Source organism: Pongo abelii, chromosome 6 (assembly GCF_028885655.2).
Source record: "Pongo abelii isolate AG06213 chromosome 6, NHGRI_mPonAbe1-v2.0_pri, whole genome shotgun sequence".
NCBI classification, from domain to species: Eukaryota; Metazoa; Chordata; class Mammalia; order Primates; family Hominidae; genus Pongo; species Pongo abelii.
The window spans coordinates 4,106,778-4,133,817 of record NC_071991.2 but is presented as its reverse complement, the minus strand read 5'-3'; the positions used below and the strand labels follow the sequence as shown (position 1 = coordinate 4,133,817).

The following is a 27,040-nucleotide window of genomic DNA, read 5'->3' as shown; positions in this document are numbered from 1 at the left end:
TCCCAGGGAGAGGGGAAAAGGCTGACTACCCAGGCCAACCACTCATCATTGCCTTCTCCTATTTCCTTCCTAAATTAAAAATATATATATATATATATATATAGAGAGAGAGAGAGAGAGAGAGAGAGAGAGAGAGAGAGAGAAAGACTTTTTTTTTTTTACTTTCTCAGTAAGTCTTGCTCTGTTGCCCAGGCTGGAGTGCTGTGGGGTGATCACGGCTCACTGCAGCCTTGAACCACTCAACTCAAGCGATCCTCCCACCTCAGTCTCTCAAGTAGCTGGTACTATAGGCACGTGCCACCATGCCTGGCCAGTTTTTAAAATTTTTTGTAGAGATGAGGGTCTCACTATGTTGCCCAGGCTGGTCTCAAACTCCTGGTAGCAAGTGATCCTCCCACCACGGCCTCCCAAAATGCTAGGATTACAGCCGTCAGCCACCACGCCCAGCCCAGGCCCTGCCCTCGCTTTACATCTTAGCATTTCCCTCATCTGCCCACCCTGACTTCTAAGACATCTAGCCTGCCCCATTCATTCATGTAACCCTCACAACACACCTTTGAAATTGGAGCCATTGTTATCCTATTTCACAAAGGAAGAAATTAAGCCACAGAAAGCTTTGTGGACTTGCTGGAACCCCAGACAGCCCTCAGTGGATGAAGGAAATAATGGATACATTGTCCATTTCCAAGACAAAGTACCTTGAATCAGCTTAGGTCAGCAAACTACAGAAGAAACAGGATATACTAAGCCCCTGCTTTGATCGCCAATGCCTGCTTGTCAGCCTCCCCCCACCCCTTAGTTGTCCCCACCCCAACCAAAGAAGTTTAGTCTAAGATGAAAGTTTACTCTCCTGCACAATAGCTTGTTTCGTCTGTTCTCATCAGCCTGCCCAGCTACTTAGGTCATAAGTCAAATACCCGAAGACCTCCTGAGCTGACTAGGATTGCAATGCATTGTGGGCTGCAACAAAATGCAACAGGACAACCCTAAAAAAACACCTACAGCCCCTGCCCAACAACCAACAGGCGACGTCCGGGAAGACTGTGACCCCCCTGCCCCACAGTGCTCAGCCTATGAGGAACCAGAAGAGGGGCCTGAGCACTAAGGGATAAATCGCTTGTTGTGACCGTGCTGAGTGTGCCTGCCCATCAGACACCTGATCTTGCAAGACCGTCATTAAAAGTCTCACTTTCGCTGTTCTCCGGTTCTCTGAGTCCATTCTTTGGGTTTGGATGGGTGAGTTTGTTTCTCACAGTGGATGAGACAAAGCGCCTCCTCCTCCAGCACCTCCTCCGGACGTGTGCGAGGGAACCGAAAGACATCCCTGACCTTGGTGGGTCATGCCTGATCAATTGCTAAATAATTTGATCCTCGGGGTCTACTCTGAACCTACGGGAAGAGCAGCCTTTAATATTACAACTTGTCTGCCAGAAAATTTTATTTGTTTAAAAGCTGTTCTTCATCAGAATTTACTGAAACACAGCGTCGTGTTCGTCATGTCGACCTAGAGCTGAAACACGGCAATTCCAGCGTCTTCAGGAAGGGCAGCGTTGCTAAGATTTATTAGGATCAACATTGATAATATAGTGTGCTCAAATGGTTATGGATACAAACAAAAACCAAACAGACAGCTAGAGAGGCTGATGTGCAGAGAAACACCAGCAGAGACGGCGCAGGCCCGAGACATGTGATGCCCGTGAGCACAGACAGAGCAGTGGGTGTGAGGTGGGAAAGACGTCCCCTAATTTACGAACGACAGCTTTTGGGGGAGGTGCGTGGAGGGCTCGGGCAGTGTTGGCCAGGGGATGCATCCTGTGCTTCCAGCTCCCAGAGGAGAGAGGAGAGAGGCGCCAGGAGCGGGGGTACCTCCCGCTTGGCAACCTACCTGCTCCCAATGGCTGCCTAACTGAGACTAATGGTCAGAGGGGCTTCAGAAATAATTTTCTGTTGATCTGAAGTAAATTCTCTGGAAGAGAGCAGTGTATCCAATCACAAACTGTCTGTCTGCATCCTGGCCCTCATAAATCAGAGTTTACGGAGGTAGAGTGGAGGACGCTGAAATTTACAATGAGCGTGCAATGGGCAATTTACTCGGGCGGGTGTAGCAGCCCCCTGCTCCATGCTTCCCACTCATTCCAGGCCTCGAATTAAAATGGAGGCTGGGGGTGCTCACCACAGACCAGGGCTAATAAACCTCCATTTCCAACAGCGCCTCTGGCCCGTAAAGCAGTGCCGAGCCCAGACCCAAGCCGTCAGTCATCCTGGGCTCCTGCAGCCACCTTTAATAGCAGGTGCAGCCTTTGCAGGAAGCCTTCAAGAGCATGGTGGTGCCACAGCAACACTTCCAGAAACCAGCAGCCAGGTTTGCCCACGAAAGCAGTTTTTCTTTTGCTCTCCTCAATGAAACACTCTGCCTTCAGCGCAGAATAGAATTTCACGGTGCTGCCGGCAAGTTCCACTGGAAAACTATGTCTATTTGGTGGGTGATGGGGGGAACTCCCCTGATGCAAGCATCACTAGGGGTACACGGTGTTGCTGGGCTAGTGAGGTGATAACATCCAATCTCACCTCCCCTAGGACCTTCTCCTCCAAAGAGCTGCAGGCATCCACTGCAGCTTCTGGTGACACAAGGTGCACATTACAGTGAGCAGGAAGGGAAAACACACAGGCCACACACAGAAGGGGACAATGTGGCCGCCGAGAGGAAACTGCAGAGAGTCTGCCTGGTGCTCGCACTGGAACTTTGCTGCCCCCCCCCCACAGCACAAGTACCTCCAAACCCAGGCCTCCAGCTACACCCAGCCCAGGAAAGCTCAAGCTTCGAAGTCAAGCTCCACCATAAACAATAGACTGCTGCTTGTAACTACAAATATTTGTTTAAATAAAACACGAAAATGAGTTCATGAAGCCCCATTAGCTGGTGAAACAGACGATCATAAATTGGAAGTATTGGCAACCACCGCTTAGCCGTGAAATGGTTCAACGTGAATTATTATGCCCATGGATTTTTTTCTTTTGGCTTTAAACAGGAAAGAAGTGTGTGCTGTGTTCACAAAGGGCAGGGCAGGGGCTAACGTGTGTATCTGTAAAAAGGGAATTCCTTCTGTGTAGACATGTCTACCAAGGAGTCTCTGCCAGATTTCCAAAACATGGCTGACTGCGGACCTGAAAGGCAACTGGGCAGATGGGAATTCTTTCTTTCCTACCCGGGCAGCCCTGTTTCTGCGATCAGTGCTAAGCACAGCTCTAATTCCAGCCACTGAATTGGTCCCTGAAGGGTCTGAACTGGAAAGTCTTCTTCTTCCGAATGGTAGCCTCCTGCTCAGCTTTTAAAAATCCTTCCTCCCACTAGTTTGTTTTTCCTTCCTTTGAAGGTAGTTTAAAGCAAGATTAAACTAGGTTCCTGCAGTCCATAGTGGCCTCCCCTGCTCAGTTCCCACTGCCTTTGCTTAATTCCTTCAACTCCAGGCAACAGGAGGCCCTTTTAATTGTACACACTCAGCCCTTGTGATTATTAGACGACTTCAGAATGTATAACAGATTGTGTCCAATTCTAGTAGTGACTTTCCCCCATTCCTGGAGTTTTCACACTGTTTAAAGTGGGCACTTCAAACGATAAGCTTCTGGAAGGCAGAGCCAGATTCATAAATTTACTTTTTTTACAAGTTAAAGTGAGGCCAGGCGTGGTGGCTCACGCCTGTAATCCCAGCACTTTGGGAGGCCGAAGTGGGTGGATCACCTAAGGTCAGGAGTTCGAGACCAGCCTTACCAATATGGTAAAACCCTGTCTCTACTAAAAATACAAAAATTAGCCAGGTGTGGTGGCACACGCCTGTAATCCCAGCTACTTGGGAGGCTAAGGCAGGAGAATCATTTGAACCAGGAGGCGGATGTTGCAGTGAGCCGAGATCACACCACTGCACTCCAACCTGGGCGACAGAGACAGGCTCCATTGCAAAAAATAAATAAACAAAAAATAAAAAAACCCACAAAGTTCAGCTATATGCTTATAAGAGGCACACCGCACTTTGGGAGGCCAAAGTGGGTGGATCACAAGGTCAGGAGATCGAGACCATCCTGGCTAACATGGTGAAACCCCGTCTCTACTAAAAATACAAAAAATCAGCCAGGCGTGGTGGCACACGCCTGTAGTTACAACTACTCAGGAGGCTGAGGCAGGATAATTGCTTGAACCCAGGAGGCAGAGGTTGCAGTGAGCTGAGATCATGCCACTGTACTCCAATCTGGGCTGCAGAGCGAGACTCCATCTCAAAAAAAAAAAAAAAAAAAGTGGAGAGGTGGCACTGGCTCCAAGGTGACCTTGTGTATGGGCTGTGGGCACACCGCTCTATCAGGGGATCTGGTTGGCACAGATGATTACAGGAGATTCTACTGATTAGTAGCGGTGGGGTTGGCACCGGGTTTGCTATGTAGCTGGAGTTCTGTGTAGAAAGAAGTCACTGTAGGAACACAGTCTCCCACTGTGCCCCAGGGCACCTGGGATGCTGCAGTGACCTCCCAGGAGCACTGCAGGGAAGCACAAGACACTCAATGCCAGTGGGACACATGTGAGCCTCCAGCTGGAGGTGTCTCCATTTCCGGGTCAGAGCATGCCACGAGTCCTTGGATATATCCTGTCTTTGCAAAGCAGAGTTTTTGGTGGATGTTGCGATAAGGAAACAAGTACCGCCTGGAAACCAACAGGAACCGGGAAATGAGGGTGATGAGGGACCATCTGGTCCCAAGGTCTGAGAAGCTGGGCAGTGCCAGGCGGGTGCAGACATCCCATTAGGAACTAACTGTGGTCACTGAAAAAAGAAATGCAAGTATTATTTCTTTCAACTACTGTGTAGTATTTTTTAAATGGCAATTATAATTGTTAGCATATTAACACTTCAGTTGTTTGGAACTAACTACTTAATAAACAGAACCGTCAGGCATTTCTGTGGCCTTGGGGTGCTTTGAGAAATTATGGAGATGCTAAGAAGACTGTGGATGGGGAAAGTGAGCATTCCATGCTGTAGGGTTCAGAGCATGGTTCAAACCTCACCCCCGGCACATCAACACTGCATAGGAGAGAACACGCACATGCCCATGGGCTGTGATGGTGGGACGTCACCACCCTAAACCTCAGCCTTGTCATCGCCAGGCCTGGGTTATAAGACACCCCTTGTGTGGTTGCTAAGAAAGCAAAACAAGATCCTGCAAGGCTAAGGTGCCAAGCACAGGGGAAGCTGCCAGGGTCATCATTGCCGCTGTCATCCGGGACGCCAGTGCAGAGAAGAAACGGCCCCCAACCCTGCGGCCCGGCAGCAGGGACAGACCACCTGAGGCTCTTGGTCTCTGGGCAGCACAGTCCCAGCACAGGCTTCTAGGACACACCCAGACACCATGAGCTTGCTTCACAGAACAATCAGGCACTTGAATTTCACGGCTCCCGCAGGCAGCTGAGAACGCTGCCACCACGGAGCGGAGATGCAGCTCAGCTCCGAACTGACTGCTCGTGTCAGGATGGGCAACTCACTCAACCTCGGGGTGCGGCTGCAAAATACCCACGCAGGAGCCCCTGCCGGGAAGCGAGATGCCACAGGCAAAGCTCCCAGAGAGGGCTGACCTAGAAGTGTCCTATATATGGCTGACAGAGAAGAAGATTAAGTGGCTTGCTAGAAATCTTCGGTTATGTTTAGAAAGAAAAAAAAAAAAAGCCTGTTGGAGGCTGAGCTGTTCTGGGCCAGGCAGTGGGCAGCCCCTGACACAACTTCTCTCAACTCGTCCTCCTGACAGCCCCTCAGTTGAAACTGAGGACCCCAGAGGTCTGCTGGGGCTCTTAGAGTGACTAAAATAGTAGAACAGGAGGCCCTGCCCAACCTCATCTGAGGCTAGAGCCTGTGCTGCTTTTGTCAAACCAAGATTTTTTTTTTGAACTAAGATTTAAATCAAGCTTTAACCCAAAAGGTTTTTCGGAGACATTATAAAAATTTGGCCTGGTGCAGTGGCTCACGCCAGTAATCCCAGCACTTTGGGAGGCTGAGGCAGGTGGATCACTTGAGGTCAGGAGTTCCAGACCAGCCTGGCCGACATGGCAAAAAAATACAAAAATTAGCCAGGTACGGTGGCGCATGCCTGTAATCCCAGCTACTCAGGAGGCTGAGGCAGGAAAACTGCTTGAACCCGGGAGGCAGAGGTTGCAGTGAGCTGAGATCATACCACTGCACTCCAGCCTGGGCAACAGAGCGAGACTCTGTCTCATGAATAAATAAATAAATAAAATCATTAAAAACCCCAAAAAAGGTGAGCTGTCTCCCACAGAGACCCCTCAAACCAGGAGAGAGATTTTACTGCCCAGGGGCCTCTAAGACTCAGCCCCCACCCCTCGTACAGCTCAGAACCTCCTCTGAAGTACCTGCCTCACAGTCTTCTCAGGGCTCTCACTGGAGGGCAGGGTGGGGAGGGGACAGAACATGGGATCTGGAGTCAGAAGACCCAGATCTCATCCTTGCGGCTCACAGCTGTGGGACGAGGGCTGAGACACAGGCACGTAAGCCTCATAGTCACGCCGCCTGGCTGTGTCTGAGAAGGCTGGCTGCACACAGGAGCGCTCAGTGTCGTCTGCTGAATGAAGGAAAGGTCACCCACCCTCTCAGGGCCTCAGTTTCCCCATCTGTAAAATGGTCATAATATCGATATTGACCTTACCATGCTGCTATGAGAATTAAGCGAGACACACACATGTGAACAAATGTGTCATAACATGACTGACTCTCATTAGTCAGAGACTCTGGACGCCTGGTAAGATCACGCGAGAATAGATCTCAAACTACGGCTGCTGCCCACAGAGTGAAAGGCCCCCAGACCAGGCTGGCTCTCACTGGGCAGTCCCAGTGCCGGGACTCTGCCACACGGCCAGGAAGACACTTCAGTTCCTCTCAAGAAGGCCATGGGCACGGGTCCATGCTGTCAGCAGTTTGGTTTGAAGTGACAGCCACTTCTTTTTGTGAGGACAAACTTATCTTTTCCTTTTTTGAAGGACAGGCCTACTTACCAGTAATGATGCCATTTTTCTCCAGGGGCTCCTGCCAGCTGACCTTGAGAGATGTGTCCAGAATCTCCGTGAAACTCAGATGTCCCACAGCTCCCGGTTCTACCAATTAAAAGCAAAGTCATCTGTTAACACAATAACCCAAATTTTCTTTTGATCAGATGCGTGGGGAAGGTTCTAACTATGGAAGGAAAGTGGTGAGCTGGGGCTGGAAAACCCTGCAGGAGACGTCAGTGGAATGCAGAAGGAAGGAGGGCATTCAAGGCATCCTGGCTATCATCACATACATTATTTTCTCCAGCTTCATCCCAGCCACACAGGGCACTGAAGCTACTGGCGGCAGGAGATTTATTCACAAACCATTCTCTGTCTTTCTCCTTGATCTAATCTGATTAGAACAATCAGTCTAGCTGGATCCTCAAGAGCAACTGCCTCCTCTCAGTTCCTCCATGGTGCATGCAGCCCCATGTCTGGCTTGTGTGGGGGCCATTTGGAACCTTGTGCAAACCAGAAAAGGGCCCTGGGCCCAAGGGCAGGCTCGCCTGCCAACCTGGTCCAGAACTCCAGGCTCCAACCCCACTTGGTATCCTGAAGGATTCCAGAGGGGCGAGGCAGTGGCCTGAGAAAGTCCCAGCAAAAACAAATTCCTTTCCCCGGAGCTTCTGTGCCCTGCGGCCCCCTTGCTAACATGGGCAGGCAGAGCCGCAGAGTTACGCTTGAACGCTGGCGTCCAAGCTGGGTGTCAGACCTGGCTGAGCTACTTGCTGCCTATGCAATTACACTCTCAACACCTTAGTCTGTTAATGTGTGAAACGGGGAAAATAAAAATAACTCAGCGAGACAATTATGAGAATAAAATGTAAAAAAACATGAAAACACGAGGATGTCCCAGGCACCATGAAAATGTTCCATGATGATCAGCCGCTGTCATGATGATGAACCTCTCATCAGAACATAAACTCATTCCTAGGATCAGAGGATGCCACCCCAGAGAAAAGACCCGAGAGTGTAAAACATGAGTTAAAAATCCAAGATGAAGGTGCAGCTCAGCAAAGCAAACTGCTTGAGGATGTGCGGCCACAGGTGCAGAGCTCCGCCCCACATGCAGATGGACCACCTGCCTGAGACTCAGGGACAGCAGGGCCCACAGCAAGTCGCTGCTGGCCGGACAGCAGGGACATTTGGCAGTTCTGACCCACATCTCTTGCACCAGCTTACCCAGGTTTAGAGCCTTTTAGTGCTCCCATTGCAGGTCCCATCGGTCCCATCAGGGCCAGCCCGCACTGTGTGGTGATGGGGAGGGAGGAGAGGATGCCTGGCTATCTGGAGGAGATATGTGGATGTCGTGATGGTGATGTTCTCCCGGATGTCGTTACTCCCAAGCCCTGTCATGTGCCTGCCATGGTCTCTCTATAGCCATAGCTGCTGTGCAGGGCATGAGGAGCAGATGGAAACGGAAATGCTTTTGGGGAGGCTGGCGTCTTACGATCAAATGGAGGGAAGTATGAGGGGAAGAGAGACAGTGCACTCCCATTCCCTAAGCCAGGCACCACAGGCACCTGTGCGGTGCCTGAAAGTGCCCCTCCGTCCATTGCTCTCAGCAGCAAACACAAACACAGCTGCCCGGGTTGGCTCTGCTTCCCTACCTGCCATTGAGAGCCCTACCTCCTCTCTGACAATGCCCCCATGCTGACCCCTCCAGATACCTGTTCAGGACAAACATAAGTGACAAAGGCAGGGAGGAGAAAAGGGCAGAAGGAAAGGGTAGTTCGAAGGCAGAACTGGGGAAAAGGGAGGAAGAGAATAATGGAGAAGAGATGAGACATCCATCCGCTTCTGTACGTATCAGTTGAGTACACCCTCCACGCCAGGCAGGGAACATTGGTTCCTACTGAAAGCTCCGTGCCACAAGACTCCCCTAGTGAACTCGCTGGATGGCGCCACCTTCAAATCTTTTTAGTAATAAAAAATGCAAGTCTTTCAGCTTAAAATAGGAGAGCATGAAGTCAAGGGTGTCAGTTGTCCTGAAAGAGTATCCAGGATTCCTACAGAGAAGTCTCACCCCTGCAAAGTCCCTGTTCTGGTTACTGCCAGCCTCACTTGCACAAACATTAGATTTTTAGGGTGAATTCCATACCGAGCATTCATTTGGTACTTGGACAAAGCCTTCTAACACAAGTTGTAATTTTTTAAAAATGGTAACAGCCTCAAAAAAAAAAAAAAAAACCAACCACTCATCTGGGTGAAACTTTGAAAAGACTTTTCACGGATAAGCTCAAATGCTCTGACAAATTTCGCTTTTCTAGGGTGGAAGATGGTAAAATAGAATGGCTGTCAAGACCATCTCATCCTCTCACAATTGTGAGCCTCCAGAAAGACATTCTGACAGATTTTTGCACTGACTTGTTCTTTTTTTCAATCGATGGAGAAGGAAAGAAAGCTTTTTGCTCCTTTTATATTCTCAGTGTTTCTGCTTCCTGAATTCCTGCCCAAAGATGCTGTCCTCTAGCTCTGCTGGAATCAGCTGGCGACGTCTCAGCTTAAAATTTATACTGCTACCCTCTCCCAACAACTTCTCATTTCCTTGGAGCTCTGGGAAAGATGTCCTGCTGGGTGTGGAACTAACTACAGCACCATCAGCTAGAGAGAAAAGGAGGCCATTTCTCCAGCACCCGCGTCTGAAGCTTTCTTTACTTTCTTTTTTATTGATACATAGTACTTGTACACATTTGTATGGTACAGGTGACATTTTGTTACAGGCACTGACTGTGTAACGGCCAAGTTAGGGTGTTCAGAGTGCCTATCGCCTGGAGTATTTATCATTTCTATATGTTGTGAACATTCGAAATCCTCTTCCCTTGGTATTTTGAAATATACATCGTTAGCTGTAGTCACTCTACTGTGCCAAGGAGCATTGGCACTTACTCCTTCTATTTAACTGAACGTTTATACCCATCAACTAACCTCTCTTTCTCCCCACCACCCTCCTCCACCGACACACCCCTCCCAGCCTCTAGTATCTTTCGTTCTACTCTCTTATCTCCATGAGATTTGCCCTTTAAGCTACTACTTATGAGTGAGAACTTGTGATATTTGTTTTCCTGAGGGCACTGATGTAATAATGCCCTCCAGTTCCCTCCATGTTGCTACAAATGACAGGACTTCATTCTTTCTTGTGGCTGAATAGTATTCCATGTGTATATACACCACATTTTCTTATCCATTGGTTCATTGATGGACGCTTGGGTTGATTCCATATCTTGGCTACTGTGAATGGTGCTGCAGTAAGCATGGGGTATGGGTATCCTTTGATGCACTGACTCCTTTCCTATGGATAAATACCCAATAGTGGGATTGCTGGCTCATAGGGTAGATCTACTTTTAGTTTTTTGAAAAATTATACTGTTTTTCCCTGTGGCTGTACTAATTTACACCATCACCAACTGTGTATTAGAGTTCCCTGTTCTCCATATGATTGTCAGCATTTTTTTTATGTCTTTTTAATTCTAGTGATTCTGACTGGGATAAAATGATATCTCATTGTGGTTTTGATTAGCATTTCCTTGATGATTAGTGATATTAGGCATTTTTTCATAGACACACTGACCATTTGTATGTCTGCTTTTGACAGGTGTTTATTCACGTCCCTTGCCCACTTTTTAAATGAGATTTTTTTAACTGTTGAGCTGAGTTCTTTGTATATTTTAGATATTAATCCCTTACCAGATGAATAGTTTGCAAATATTTTCTCCCATTCAACAGGCTGTCTCTTCACTCTGTTTACTGTTTCCTTTGCTGTACAGAAGTTTTTTAGTTTGATATAGTCCCATTTGTCTATTTTTGGTTTTGTTGCCTGTGCTTTTGAGATCGTAGCCATAAAATCTTTGCCTACACTAATGTCCTGAAGTGTTTCCCCTGTGTTTTATTTTAGTAGTTTTACAGTTTCAAGTGTTACATTTAAGTCTTTAATCCATCTTATTTTTTAATATGGTGACAGATAAGAGTCTAGTTTCAATCTTCTACATATGGATATCCAATTTTCCTAGCACCAATTATTGAAGAAGGTGCCCTGGCACCTTTATCGAAAATCAGTTGGTTGTAAATATATGGATATATTTCTGGGTGCTCTATTCTGTTCCACTGGTCTATGTGTCTGTTGTTAATGCCAATACCATGCCATGCTGTTTTGGTTATTATAGACTTGTCATATATTTCAAAGACAGGTAGTGTGATTCCTCCAGTTTTGTTATTTTTGCTATGGATTGCTTTGGCTATTTGGGCTCTTTTGGGTTCCACAAGAATTTTAGTGTTTTATTTTTTTTGCTATTTCTGTGAAAATGACACTGGTATTCTGATAGAGATTGCACTGAGTCATTAGATTCATTTGGGGAGTATGGTTATTTTAATAATGTTAATTCTTCTGATCCACAAGCATGGGATGTCTTTCTATTTATTTGTGTCTTCTTCAGTTTCTTAGTTTCTTTCATCAATGTTTTGTATTTTTCTTTGTAGAGATCTTTCACCTCCTTGGTTAAATTAATTCCTAGATACGTTTTTCTTTTATAGCTATTGTAAATGGAGTCAACTTCTTGATTTCTTTCTCAGCTAGTTCATTATTGGTTTACAGAAATGCTACTGATTTTTGTATGTTGCTTTTGTATCCTGCAACCTTACCAAATTTATTTATCAGATATAGGAGTTTTTTGGTGGAGTCTAGGTTTGTTTAGATACAAGATCATGTCATCTGCAAAGAGAACAATCTGACTTCCTCTTTTCCAATTTAGATGCCTTTTATTCCTTTCTTTTGCCTGACTGCTGTGGCTAAGACTTCCAGTACTACAAATAGGGGTATGATGAAAGTGGGCATCTTTGTCATGTTCCAGTTATCAGAGGAAAGGATTTCAGCTTTTCCCCATTCAGTGTGATGTTAGCTGTGGGTTTTTCATATATAGACTTTATCACATTGAGGTATGTTTCTTCTATGCCTAGTTTGTTGAGAGTTTTTATTATAAAGGGATGTTGAATTTTATTAAATGCTTTTTATGCATCTGTTTAGATGATCACACGGTTTTTGTCCTTCATTCTGTTGGAGTGATGTATCACATTTATGGATATGTGTACACTGAACCATCCTTGCATCCCTGGGATAAATCTCACATGAGCATGGTGTATTATATTTTTGATGTGCTGTTGGATTCAGTTTGCTAGTATTTTTGTTGAGGATTTTTGGGTCTATGTTCATCAGGGATAATGGACTGTAGTTTTTTGTTGTTATGTCCTTGTCTGGTTTTGGGCTTTCCTGTGGCTCAGATTGCAGGAGTCTGTGGTGGGAATGTGGACCACGGGGGTCTCTCGCTTTCTCTTTTCCCACAGTGGGGAACCTCTCTGGGTTCCCAGCCCGTCTCAGTCCCAGAGGAGCTGCTGCACTTCAACTTCCTCCTTGCCAAAGGTGCTTCCTGTCACTTCTCTATTGAATTCCGGCTTCTCTCTTGGATCTATTTGAAGTGTGGTTACCTACTTGCTATTCTGGTTCTTCTTTATGAAGGAGGCCAGTACCAGGTGACTGTGGTCAGCTGGCCCCTGAAGCCCCTCTCATTCAGGCTCCAAACTCTCCTTTTAAAAGCTACACCCCCCAGAGGTGACTTCAACCCTACCTTCAGTCTTTTAATGTGATATTTGACATTTACAAAGATGTGTTATTATCCTAAATAGGATAAACAGGCTCCCTGCCTACCAAAAAATGATTCAGTTAGAAAATTCTAAAAAAAAAAAAAAAAAATTGAGATTATTTCCAGTTTTCCCTGAGACATAAAATTTACAATTGAAAAGCAGAAATAGACATTTTAAAAAAATCATTCATTGAACATTCACCAAGATTGACCATATCCTGGGCCATTAAACAAACTTCAACAAATATAAAATAACTAAAATTATATGAAGTGTGTTCTCTGATCATAATGGAATCTAATTAGATGATCAATAGCAGAAAGACAATAGAATCTCCAAACACATGGAAATTGAACAGCACACTTCCAATTAATTCATGAGTCACAGAGAGTATCTCAAAGGAAATAAAAATACAGAGAACTGGATGAAAATGAAAGCACAGAGTGTCAAAACATCTGGGATGCAGCTAAAGCAGCATGGAAGCAGAAATGTACAGCACTAAACGCTCACACTAGAAACAAAGAAAGGCCTTCAACCAATAACCAACGTGGCTACCTCAAGAAAGCAGAAAAGGGAGAGCAAAATACACTCAAAGCAAGCAGAGGAAGGAAATAATAAAGAGCAGAAATCAATAAAGTTGAAAATGAAGGAGACCATGAAGAAGAGGAGATCTGGAACAAGAGGCTGGTTCTAAAAAAACAAAAAACGAAAACAACAACAACAAAAACAAACCAGAAAAACCAAGCAATAAAATTGACGAACCTCCAGGAAGAATGACAACATTAAAAAGCCGGAAGAAACCAATCGTCAGTATCAGGAATAAAAAACAGGACATCACTACAGATCCTGCAGCCGTTAAGAAGGTGGTGCCGCAAACATTTTCATACTCACAAATCTGAACTCTTAGAGGATCAACTCCTTGAAAACCATCAACTCCCAAAACTCAGCCAAGATGAAACAGACAACCTGGATAGTCCTAAAACCATTTATAAATTGCATTTATATTAAAAATATTCCTAAAAAGAATTCTTCAGTCCCAGAGAGTTTCACTGGAAAATTCTACCAAACATTTAAAGAGAAATTGACACCAATTTTACACAATCTCTTCCAGAACATAGAAGAAGTGGGAATACTTCCAAACATATTTCATGGGACCATATTACTCTGATACCAACACCAGACAAAGATAATACCCAAAAAAAGACAACTACAGATTAATATCTCTCATGAACTTACATGCACAAGTCCTTCACAAAGTGCTAGCAAAGTCAATCCAACAGCATATGAAAAGAATTATACACTGTGACCAAGTTGAATTTAAGTACACAAAGCTGGTTTGAAATCTGCAAATCAGTCAATGTAATCTAATAGATCAACAAGCTAAGAAGAAAATCCAGATGATCATGTCAAATGATGCAGTAAGAGCACGTGAAAAAAAGTAAGATTTATTCATGTCAAAAACTCTCAACCAATTAGTAATAGCGAGGAATAACTTCAACTTGCTTAAAAAAAAAAAAATCCTTAACAGTGAACGACTGAGTGCTTTCCCTCTCAGGTGAGAAGCAGGCAAGGATGTCTGGTCTCATCACTCTTATTCAGCATAGTACTAGAAATCCTAGACACTGCAAATCATGCAAGAAAAGGAAATGAAAGGCATACAGAAAGGAAGAGCCGGAGGAAGGTGAGTGTGGCTATAAAGGAACCCAGATGATTTTTGTGGCCTTAAAAACATTTAAGATCTTGATTATTGTGGTGGATACACAAACCTACACATGTGACAAATTGTACAGGACTAAACACACACATATGCACAAAAGAGAAAAAACAAAACTGGAGAAACCCAAATCAGATCTGTGAATTGTATCATCAGTGTTGATATCCTGGACGTGATACAATACTGTAGTTTCGCAAATGTCAGCTTGGCAGAAACTGGGCTAAATGTACATGGTCTCAATATTATTTCATATAATTGCATGTGAATCTGTAATGCTCTCAATAAAAATTTCAGTTAACCTTGGTGAGCTTGGTGGCTCATGCCTGTAATCCAAGCACTTTGGGAGGCTGAGGTGGGCGGATTACCTGAGGTCAGGAGTTAGAGAGCAGGCTGGCCAACATGGTGAAACCCCATCTCTATTAAAAATACAAAAAAATTAGCCAGACGTGGTGGCTGGCGCCTGTAATCCCAGCTACTTGGGAGGCTGAGGCAGGAGAATTGCTTGAACCCTGGAGGCAGAGGTTGCAGTGAGCCAAGATTGCACCACTGCACTCCAGCCTGGGCAACAGAGCAAGACTCTGTCTCAAAAAAAACAAAAAACAAAAAACAAAAAAAACCCACAAAAAAACAGCAACAGCAACAACAGAAAAAACAAAATCAGTTAAACAAAAGCAGAGAGCAGAGCAAAGGCGAAGTATGGGAAGAACTTTTGGGATCAATTCACAGCAGCAGCAGGGCTGCTTTTCATTTCATCTTTTTTGGTGAGGAAGGATTGATTGTTGGTCTCAGAGGGTCAAGAAATCCATGTTCTATTCCTCCCGTGTCACTCATTTGACATAGACCTTGAGTCAATGGCGAGATCGTTCCAGGAGAGTGGCAAGGAGAAAGCTAGGCTGCCAAGGGTCAAGGAGAACATAAGGCATTCAAGGTCAAAACAATGGTTAGACTGAAAGGGAGTGGGGACCCATCCTGGCAACTTCAGGGGGAGCACAGTCAGGGGGCTGCCGATTTTGAGTGAGGGAGACCGGAACATATTTGTGGAAGGAGGGAAAGGATCCAATAGTAAAAAGATTGGAAGAAGTAATAGCACAATGAAGAGAGAGAGGGGAAGAAGGGAACAGGATGACGGAGGACTCTTAGAGACCCTTAGAGGACCCTCGTTTGAGAAGAAAGGGGAGAGAGGCAAGCGTAAGGACACAGAAATGAAGGGTGAAGTGGGAAGGCAAGGAATCCGTCTTGGTGGCCTTGGCCTCTGCAAATGTCACCTGCTGGGAGTGCAGTAAGGCTGGGAGTCCAAAAACGGGAGCAGCACGGGGTGGAGCTGGCAACGGCCAAACTCTAGTAGAGACAAGTTCAGAAGGCTGAGCCCATCCAGCACTGGGGGAGAGACAAGCAGCAGCCCAGGGTCACTTAAAAAAATAATTTTCCTAGTTTTTTTTTTTGTTTTTTGTTTTTTTTTTTGAGACAGTCTCACTCTGTCACCCAGGCTGGAGTGCAGTGGCATGATCACGGCTCACTGCAACCTCCGCCTCCCGGGTTCAAGTGATTCTCCTGCCTCAGCCTCCCACGTAGCTGGGATTACAGGCGCCTGCCACCACGCCCAGCTAATTTTTGTATTTTTTGTAACGACGGGGTTTCACCATGTTGGCCAGGCTGGTCTTGAACTGCTGACCTTGTGATCCAACTGCCTCAGCCTCCCAAAGTGCTGGGATTACAGGCGTGAATGCTGCATAGCCCTAATTGTTCTAGTTTTAACTTTCGTTATAGAGGGAGTACACACACGTGGTAGAAATTAGAAAATGAAAAAAAATACAAAGAAATATGCCAAAACTACTCATAATGATACCACATAGGGATACCAAGTCTTAAATTTGTGTGACATATTTCTTCCAAGGTCTTTTCTCTGTTCATATTTCATACGGTGTATTTTTATAAAATTTGGATCTCATAGTTTTGTATACTATTATTTCACAATGTTATATCATGACAATTTTTGCGCACAATTTTTGATCTTCAGAGTTCTGTTTTTTCAACAACTACAAAATATTTCTTATGTTGTCATTCTACACTTTTTCCCAATCCTCCCCATCTGGAACATCTGAATGCTTTTCACGTTTTTTCCAACTACAAATAACTGTAACGAGCCGCCTTGTATATAAATCTTTGTGTGCATCTGTGATTATTTTCTCGGGGTAACTTCATTAGCTAATGTTTTCCAGATGCGTCAGCTGGCCTGCGAGCAGAGAAAGAGTGGGTTCGAACTGACCAGATGGAGATAATGCAAACTCACGGAGCTTAGAAGGGCGTGGGGAAAAGGACCCTGCGAGCGAGGGTCAGGGAAGAACGGGCTGGGGGGCGTCGGGGGGGATCATGGAAGGAGGTGAGGGAATTAGAAATTGAACTCTAGGTGAAGAACAAGTTCAGCAAGACCAAAGGTGTGGCCACACAGCTGGAACCTGATTCTCCATCCCCCTGTCCCCAGAGCTCCTTCCTTGAGCCAAGGCCGCCCTCCACTGTCCACGTGCCATCCTCTGCGAGGCATTATCAGTACTGATGCCTGATCTCCCTAGGTGAGCTGACTGCAAGCATTCCAAAAATCCGGGACCTCCTCGTGATCCACCTCTGCCCTTGCCTGATTCTGGAAGTCACAGCGGTATACACCTATTTGATGACTGACTTAACAGACATGCAGATAGGAAAACTCACTGTCTTCATGAGTCCAGACGAGCTGAGGTGTGCTGGGAGGCCCGTCCCCAGGGGTGGTGAAGCACAGAACAGAAGTGAAGTAGGCGGTAAACTTCTTCAGGTTCGTTATGTGTCCGTGGTGGACTCCGTGGAAATCTGGGGCAATAGTGACCACAGTGACAGCCTCAGGGGCATCTGCCGGCCATGCCAGAAGCTGAGATGGAACAGGGTGAAAAAGACAGCCTGTTTTCAATGGCGTTTCTCCACACTCATGTCTGCGGCAGAATTTTATTTTGCAATGAATACGTCTTTTAAAATGTAAAGTCATAATTAAGAAAGTCCATAAATCCTACATTTTATAATCATGCTTGAAAAAAGTTGAGATAAAAATATATTTTATAGGTTTTTCTATACAAGCATGTATATTTACATGTATTTTATACTTGTATATGTAAATAACTATTTAACTCATATTGGAATAATGGACACTCCCTCAAATCTTCACCCTCTCTTCACTTAAGAAGGTTAAAAAACATATGTATAATATATATTACATATATACATATATACTATATACATATATTATATATAACATATATACTATATGAAATATATAGTATGTATTATATATAACATATATACTATATAACATATATAGTATAAATTATATATACATATAATATACACATACATAATATATACATATAGTATACTATATATAACATACATAACATATATAGCATATACATAACATATAGTATGTTACACATATATAGTATATTATATACATATATTATATATAACCTATATACTATATAACATATATAGTATATATTATGTATACATATATAATATATACATGTATATAATGTATAATATATATACATATATAATATATAATATATACATATGTAATATATAATATATACACATATAATATATAAAATATATAATATATAATATACACATATGGTATATATAATATATAATATATACATATATGAATATATACTATATATAACATATGTACATATGGTATATATACTGTATATAACATATACAGTATATATACCATATGTACATATGTTATATATATACATATAGTATATATATAACATATATAGTATATATATGCTATATACACACTATGTTATATATACATATATAGTATATATACTATATATGTTACGCATATACTATATATACTATATATACATATATCCTATATATAACGTATAGTATATACGTTATATATATCCTATATATAACGTATATAACATACATAGTATATACAACATATATCACATATATGTATATTACATATACATATATGTAATGTATATTGTATATTACATACATAGATGTATATTACATGTATGTATGTAATATACATATGTATATGTACATACAATATATACATATAGCATGCTATATATAACATACATAACATATAGTATATATAACATATATAGTACATATAATATCTACACATATATAATAGATACATATAGTATATATTATATATAATACATTATATATACTATATATAATATATACTATATAGTATATACAATATATACCATATAATATATAATATATATTTTAACAGTAAAGAATAAAGATGAAACCATCTGTTAATTCAGCTGAAACAGCACAATGAAACAAATACAAATATTTTTCTAGAAAGCACCTACTCTGTCTCAAAAAAGACGTCCATGATTCAACAGGAATAATCGTAATTATTTATAATTTATATCACACTAGTTTTGTGAAAAGGATTTTAGGAGACTGCTTACAATTTTAAAGAAATACAGTCTATATCCACAACCTAAGGAAAGTGTGTTCATGTTTTGGCAGCATTATGTAGGTGTGTGACTTTTAATTCCTTCGGCACCAAACATTTCTAGGACTAATTGGGTCTGAAAATTGACATGCTGCAGGATGCAAAGCGTATTTACACAGATCAAACTGACAACGAAGTCATCAAACGAACGCTGCAGCCTTGCCAATGAGACTCGACAGGAGAAGCAAGAAGGCAAAAGCATCTTGCTTGATCAATATGATTTTCTTTCACAAAAGCTTCTGGCTTTGGATACTTCTGAGGATAAATGAAAGGCAGGGTAAATTTCCAGCTACTTTTGCCTTTCTGGCAGACAAATCAGTGTTTTAGCAAGTTGAATCCAAATTGGGGAAAAAAAAACGAACCTTGTGTCTGAGGAAACTCACCCTCTGAATGTGAAATTACCAGGTATTGAGGAAACTAGATGGAATCCCTTCACTGTATAGAGCTTCCCCCATCTATCATCTATTAAAGATAATTAGTGGATCTATTGCAGCTAAAATCAAGGTGGACTCCCAAATCGAATCAGGAGAAGCTGATCTGAAAGGGAAGATCAGCTGTGCTTTGTGACGGTGTATCCTGGTACATCAGTGAAGTTAACGCACTCTGGTAGCTAAAGACACAAGAAGTCGGATGATGGAAATTTGTCTACGTGTCTAATTCAGTCCGGGCGGGTAGCTGGTATCAACTGGTCTCAGTTCTTTAAACAGAACTGTCCCTGAAGTAGAAAGGGAGGAGAGAAAAATATCCTTTCTCCATGGAAATATCACTCATGCCATTCCCTTTGCTCAGCGCCTGTGTTCTCCTGAGAGGACCTCCTTCTGGGAAGAAGTAGTTTGTGCAAATATTCATTCTAATCACTGAGACATGTCTCCCACCCGCCATTTAAAAATGAATGGCCTTTCTCATAAGAAATTGCTCACTGATGTATGAACTATCCTCTTGATAACTAGGAATTGGAATTTCTGAACCTGCAGAGATAGTGCCAAGACTTTGGATAAATGGTGGTCTCACCAAGGTCAAGACGCCCTGTATCTTAACGCAACCAGCTCTTGATACACAGGAGGGGCTGCCTCAAGCTGCGTCACCCTGTGGCTCCAGACAACGACAGCCGCCCACAGGCCCTGAACCCAGGCCACGTACCTTGTATCCCTGGTTGATGCCGTTGATAAACTGCTGAGGCGGAGGGTTCCACAGGAACTGAATGGTGGTGGAGTTCACGGCTTCCGTCTGCACGTTCTGCGGGGGCGCGGTGGGCACTGTGGCAGGGCAGTCATTGACGACAGCGGAACAAATGGCAGGAGGCACCATGGGGAGGAGAGACAGAAAGGAAACCCTTAGCTGCCATCATGCTCACAGGCAATTACTGCACTGAGACCAAGGAAGTGTCATGAATGTTTAGGGAAGCTTACAGTGACATTACCAAGAAAGAGAACTGGGCTATTTTTCATTTTCTCTTGCAGAATTCTTTAAGGCATAGGCAGAAAGGTAGACCAGACCATCCTCTCATCCCACAGATGGGCCTTTCCTGTGGTTCCAAGGTGGATGGCAAGCAAAGCTTTCTCTAATTTCTTTTTCAATGAACAGATATTTGAGATCAAGGCAAGGTTTCATCTAGAAATCCTCCCTCAATATATACCACTATGTTTCAAGCTAAATTGTTCATTACATGGGTGGGGGGGAAACAAGCAAACAAAATCATCACCCTCCTCCCACATATACTGTTGGAGGCTAAATTTCTCTTTGTCTGTCAATGGGGACAATCATTTTTGGATTTTCCACGGTTTGTTTCTCTCTTTTATGGAACAGCTATTGAACCCAATTATATACCTGCCAAATGACTGCCTTCAAGGCATGCCCTTTCTAGGGGACATGCTTGTGTACTGTAAGAGGCAGATGTTCCACAGAGCAGCAAACTCGTGAAGGGCAGATGCCTGCCTCTGGCCTGGGAGGGCTGGAGGGCCTCATCTGGACTGTGTTTGGGAGGAAGGGTGGCCTGTGAGGGGTAAGTTCTTGGGAAGGGCACTCTCAGCTGGGAGAGCCGTGGGCAAAGGCAAAGTGTTGCCAAGGAGCCTGGCAAGGATGGGTGCATGGGGAGCACGGCTGGACGAGGGGTTGGGGGAAGCGGGGTGCCGACAGTGCACGGGTCTCGCTGGGATTGTCTACCATGCCCAGCAGCACGGCTGATCACGCATACATAAGGCAATGGGGAACTGAAGGCCTTCTGGAAAGGGCAGTGGGCAGAGCTAGCTTCTTCAGGATGGGAACCCCAGTGGCCTGCAGAGAGGGGCCAAGCCTCCGGCTGCACCATCAAGGCTTCTACTGGGTGGAAGGAAGGTCCTGGCTCTTCAGGTGCTTGTTCTAAAAGTGAGGCACAGAAGCCTAAGGGATCCTGTGGATCCAGGCAGAGAAACAAAAACAAGGGTCTTCTTGGCCAGAACACACGGGATCCCATGTGGTCCTGGTGAAAATTGCTACACTCTTCTCGGCTCCCTTCCCCAAAAGCCCATCTCAGGCAGAGATGAGACAAACGTAAACTTGGCCAAGCCCCTCAAGTCTTCTCTTCCCAGGCATGCAGGAGGACCCTCTGTCCCCATCCACTGCTGGTCATGGCTGTGATGCCCCTCGGCCCCCTCTCTAAGTCACTAGGAAACTGCCCTACTTGCCATCCTGTAAAATGTGTGGGTTAAAAATGGACACAGGGCTTGCTGTGCCTGGGATGCTGAGCACTGGAAAGAACATCACATCCACCTAAGAACAAGAAAAGCTGAACAAAGTACAAAACAATCACTTTTCCTGAGCCCATAAGACAGCTTAGGTTGCATACCAGCCAGGTGGTCGGAAAAACAAGGAAAGATGGGCCTGTCCAAGGAGTCAGGATGGGTCCTGCTCACCCGTCACAGAGCGCGGGAGGAGGAGACAATGGAAATTCTGAAAGTCACCCAAAATCCTCAGTGAATGGCCGAAGGCTGAATGTGGGCTACAAGAGAGGACAGAAGCTTTCGGAGCGCAGACACACAGCATCCAGAGGAACAAAGGTGAGAACTATGTGTACTTCATGGATGAATTCCACCAAGCATTTAAGGAATAAATTAAACCAATTCTAAAGCATTACCCTGATACCAAAATCAGAAAAAGCCTCTGAAGGAAAACTATAGACCAATATCCCTCATGAACACAAGTTCAAAAAATCCTCAACAAAATATTAGAAAATAAAATTCAACAATATATAACAGTCATAATCTAGCCTGATCAAGCGAGGTGTATCTTATACATGCAAGGCTGGCTCAAGATGTGAATAGCAATCAAAGTAGTTCATCACATCAACAGAATAAAGAAGAAAAACATATGAACATCTTAATAGATTTAGGAAAAGCATTTGGCAAAATTTAATAATCAATTGTGATTTTTTAAAAAAGAAAAAACCCTCTCAGCAAAGCAGGAATTTAAAGGAACATTCTAAACTTTAAAAAGGGCACCTATAAAACACCTACAGCTAATACCTTATTTAAGCTCTAAAAACATAAAATAGATATAAGTTTAACAAACTACATGCAATATTTGTGCAATGAAAACTACAAAACATGAATGAAGGAAACCAAACACCTAAGTCAATACAGAAACATATCACATGAATGCTTTGGAAGAAAACACAGTAAAGAGGTCAATTCTCCCCAAACTGATCAATATAGTGAATACAATCCCAATCAAAATCCCAGCTACACTGCACTCTGGCCTGGGTGACAGAGCAAGACCCGGTCTCAAAAGAGAAAAAAAGAAAATCACAGCTAGACATTTCCTAGACATTGAAAAGGTGATTCTAAAATTTATATGGAAAAGCAAGGTAACTAGAATAGCCAAAGCAAGTCTGAAAAAAAATTGGATAATCTTTACTGTATGATTTCAAGACTAACTAGAAATCAATAGTAATTAAAACAGGGTGTTACTGGAGAAGGGGTGGACACATTGATCAGTGACAGAGAAGACAGGCAAGAAATTACACATATATCACTGGTTTTCAATAAAAGCACAAAGATAGTAATTTCAACAAATGGTGCTGGAAATATTAGACATTCACTCACAAAATAAGACAAAATCTGGATCTATATCTCATACCATTTATAAAACCTAACTCAAAATGGATCAGAGGCATAAATGTAAACCTATAATTATAATACTTCTAGGAAAAAATAGGTATGACATTGGGTTAGGCAAAAATTTCTCAGATACAATACCAAGGACACAATCCATAAAAGAAAAAAAAAAAAAGAATAAAGCTGACTTCATGCAAAGACAGGCCACAGACTGGAAGACAACGTATGCAAGACAGATACCCAATAAAGAACGTTTATCCAGGCCGGGTGCTGTGGCTCATGGCTCATGGCTGGAATGCCAGAACTTTGGGAGGTTGAGGCAGGAGGATCGCTTGAGGCCAGGAGTTTGAGGCCAGCCTGGGCAACATAGTGAGACCCCATCACTACAAAGAATTACAAAATTAAAAAAAAAAAAATTAGCTGAGTATGGTAGTGCATGCCTGTAGTCCCTGCTACTTGGGAGGCTGAGGCAGGAGGATCCCTTGAGCCCAGGAGTGTGAGGCTGCAGTGAGCAACCAAGTAAGACTTTGTCTCTTAAAAAGAAAAAAAAGAACAAAAACCTATTATGCAGAAAATATAAAGAATTTTCAAAATTCAACTGTAAGAAAACAAAAAATGTACGCAAAAAGAACAGTTGCTTCACCAAAGCCAATAGAACAACAGGAAATCCGCGAGTGAAGAGAACTTCACCATCCCATTTACCATGATGGGATGCCCTGGACCCGTATTAGAAGGACTCAAACATCACAAACCAACAGCAATAACAACCCATGTCGGTGAAGATGTGGAGTGCCCGAGGCCTTCGCGGTTTGAGATGGGGATGCCCATGGCACGGCCACCTGGTGGGACCATTTGGTGCTTTCTTACGAAGTTAAACATGCATGAGCCACGTGACCCAGTAATCCTGCCCCTGGGTAATTGTGCACGAGAGATGTAAAAGTTCACTTAAAAATCTACATGAAGCGGGGCATAGTGGCTCACACATGTAATCCCAGCATTTTGGAAGGCCAAGATGGGAGGATCACTTGAGCCCAGGAGGTTGAAACCAGTCTGGGTAATACAGAGAGACCCTGTCCCTACAAAAAAAGTCAAAAAAGTAGCTGGGTGTGATGGTGCACACCTATAGTCCCAGCTACTTGGGAGGCTGAGGTTGGGGGATCACTAGAGCTCAGGAGGTTGAGGCTGCAGTGAGCTGTGATTGCACCACTGCACTCCAGCCTGGGCAACAGAGTGAGATCCTGTCTCTAAATAAATAAATAAATAAATAAAATCTATATGTGATATTCATAGCAGCTTTAATAATCACCCCAAACTGCAAACATCCTAAATGTTTTTAAACCAATGGATGGGAAACAAACTGTAGTGTGTCTATGGAATGGGATGCTGCTCAGTAGTAGAAGGGAACAAAATACTTATACATATGAACATACAGGTGAATCTCAAATGCATGACACTAAGGGAAGGAAGCCAGATTCCGAAGACTGCACACTGCATGCTCCATTTATATGATGTTCTGAAATAGGCAAAGATATAAGAAAACAGCAGTGCTTGCCAAGCGCTGGGGCGGAGGTAAAGGGGTGAATATAAAAGCACAAAGACTTTTGGCGGAGGTGACAGAAAGTCATATCTCCATTATGCTGGTGAATGTGGGCTAAAGATGTTTGTGAAAATGTATATATAACTGTACACTAGAAAGGGTGAGTTTTACTGTATGTAAATTAGGAAACCACAATAAATCTCACTTTTCAAACATGCTGCAGGCAGGGCATGGTGACTGATGCCTGTAATCCCAACACTTTGGGAATCTGGGGTGGGAGGATCGCTTGAGGCCAGGAGTTTGAGACCAGCCTGGGCAACAGGGTGAGATAATCTGTCTCTACGAAAGTAAAAAATTAGCCAGGCATGGTGGCGTGCACCTGTAGTCCTAGCTACTTGGGAGGCTGAGGTGGGAGGATGGTTTGAGCCCAGGAGTTTGAGGTTACCGTGAGCTATGCTCCCGCCACTGCACTCCAAGCAATAGAGGAAGGCCCTGTCCCTAAAAAAATAAAGCAAAGCAAAATGCTGCACATTCTTTGATACTCTTCCCGTGAATAGGTGGTGTCTATGTCTGAAATCCTTCAACGTAGGCTCTGAGACTGCTTGACCAATAGAATATGACCCAGGTCCTAATAAACTAGCAGCTTCTGCTGCTTGCTGGGAGCCCTGAGCAGCAGTAGGAATGTGGGGATCCTGAGGCTGCAGGCTGGCGAGGCCAGGGGCAGCTGCCCCAGTGGACAGCCCAGGGAGTCAGCCTTTCCGCCTTCCTAGCCACGGTGCCAATGTGTGCACGAAGCCTTCTTCCCAACTGAATGAGAGGTACAGACGGTCACATATCCAAGCCCTGCTCCAACTCCTGACCCAAGAAATCATGACATATAAACAGGTGTTGCTTTTAAGCTCTAAGTTTTCGGGTAGTCAGTTAGGCAGCAATAGATGACTAGAAAAATCTCTGCTGAAAGAAAGAAAAGAAAACACAACAGGAGGAAGGAGAAAAAGGAAGAAAAGGGAAAAGAAAGAATAAACGCCAGGAGCTATTGGGAAAAGACCAACATTTGTCGTGACGTTTTCTCTTAGAACTCACAACCTCTGGGGTTGAGGAAAGCATCTCATTCTTGGTAGGTTTAGCTCTGGGGTTTCACGAAGCCCAATTACTGACTCTGGAATGCCAGAATACCAAATATCAAATGTTGTTAAATTCTCTAAAATAAGGCTACGTGGATCATACGCAAGAAAAAAAATTTGCGTAATTTAAATAAGTAGTCGTTTCCTGCAGGAAACGATTCAAGAGGACGTCTGTACCTTTGCTTGGCTGCAGCACAATCCTCATATCAAGTTCTGGTCCTGCATCCTGGAGGCAGTGCCTCTCTGGGGTGCACCATGGTTACAGAGAAACAAATTCCTAACTGAATTCACCCATTTAACAAGGCATTTTCCCCTCCCTTCTCATTATGTGGGCTACCTAAAATCGCGAGCTCTCACAGTCACTCTACCTGGGCCCCTGGCTGTGACACTCACTCTACCTGGGCCCCGGGCTGTGACACTCACTCTACCTGGGCCCCGGGCTGTGACACTCACTCTACCTGGGCCCCTGGCTGTGACACTCACTCTGCCTGGGCCCCGGGCTGTGACACTCACTCTGCCTGGGCCCCTGGCTGTGACACTCACTCTACCTGGGCCCCTGGCTGTGACACTCACTCTACCTGGGCCCCTGGCTGTGACACTCACTCTGCCTGGGCCCCTGGCTGTGACACTCACTCTGCCTGGGCCCCTGGCTGTGACACTCACTCTGCCTGGGCCCCTGGCTGTGACACTCACTCTACCTGGGCCCCTGGCTGTGACACTCACTCTACCTGGGCCCCGGGCTGTGACACTCACTCTACCTGGGCCCCTGGCTGTGACACTCACTCTGCCTGGGTCCCTGGCTGTGACTCTCACTCTACATTGGCCCCTGGCTGTGACACTCACTCTACCTGGGCCTCTGGCTGTGACACTCACTCTACCTGAGCCCCGGGCTGTGACTCTCACTCTACCTGGGCCCCCTGGTGTCAGATTCGGAGCCTGACCTGCGGGCACCCACTCTCCTTCCCCAGTCACAGGACAAGGGAGGTTCTAAAGCGTCAGTTTCCTTTCTGTCAATACCCTAGGTTTAATTCAAAAGATCATCAAGCTTGCTTTTATTCCCAGGTCTTTGGCTTCTCTTTGTCCTGATTATTGCCATCAGAAATGACTCACAGATTTGTGGACAATGGAATTAAAAATGCCCTCAAGCGAGAAAGAGCTACAGCTGGCAAATCCTTCTTGACAGTGTTGAAAATAAAAGAGTTGTTATGGCTGGAAAGGTCTCAATTATTGAGGGTTACATAACCCTGCCCCTTCTTAAGCCAACAACAAGGGCTTAGTCCAACCATGCCGCAGAAAAGTCAAGGCAAAAGGGGTTTCCGGTGTGCAGCATGGCCTCCCGC

At 44.3% G+C, this 27,040-nt stretch overlaps 1 protein-coding gene and 1 long non-coding RNA gene across 5 annotated transcripts in view; one reads left to right on the top strand and one right to left on the bottom strand.

Moving 5' to 3' along the window:
- The window catches only part of LOC129053688 (uncharacterized), a 30,742-nt gene extending 3,829 nt beyond the window's left edge, over positions 1-26,913 (top strand). The window contains exon 3 of the long non-coding RNA XR_008518473.2: positions 26,763-26,913. This is a non-coding gene — a long non-coding RNA (uncharacterized LOC129053688). The remainder of the gene's footprint in view (positions 1-26,762) is intronic.
- SDK1 (sidekick cell adhesion molecule 1) overlaps positions 1-27,040 on the bottom strand; it is a 974,158-nt gene that overhangs the window by 198,421 nt on the left and 748,697 nt on the right. For all 4 annotated transcript variants that reach the window (XM_024241289.3, XM_054545732.2, XM_054545733.2 and 1 more), the window contains exons 18-20: positions 20,089-20,204; positions 17,127-17,319; positions 7,043-7,141 (exon numbers count right to left, since the gene is read on the bottom strand). In XM_024241289.3, coding sequence (XP_024097057.2) covers positions 7,043-7,141; positions 17,127-17,319; positions 20,089-20,204 — 408 coding nt within the window. The remainder of the gene's footprint in view (positions 1-7,042; positions 7,142-17,126; positions 17,320-20,088; positions 20,205-27,040) is intronic.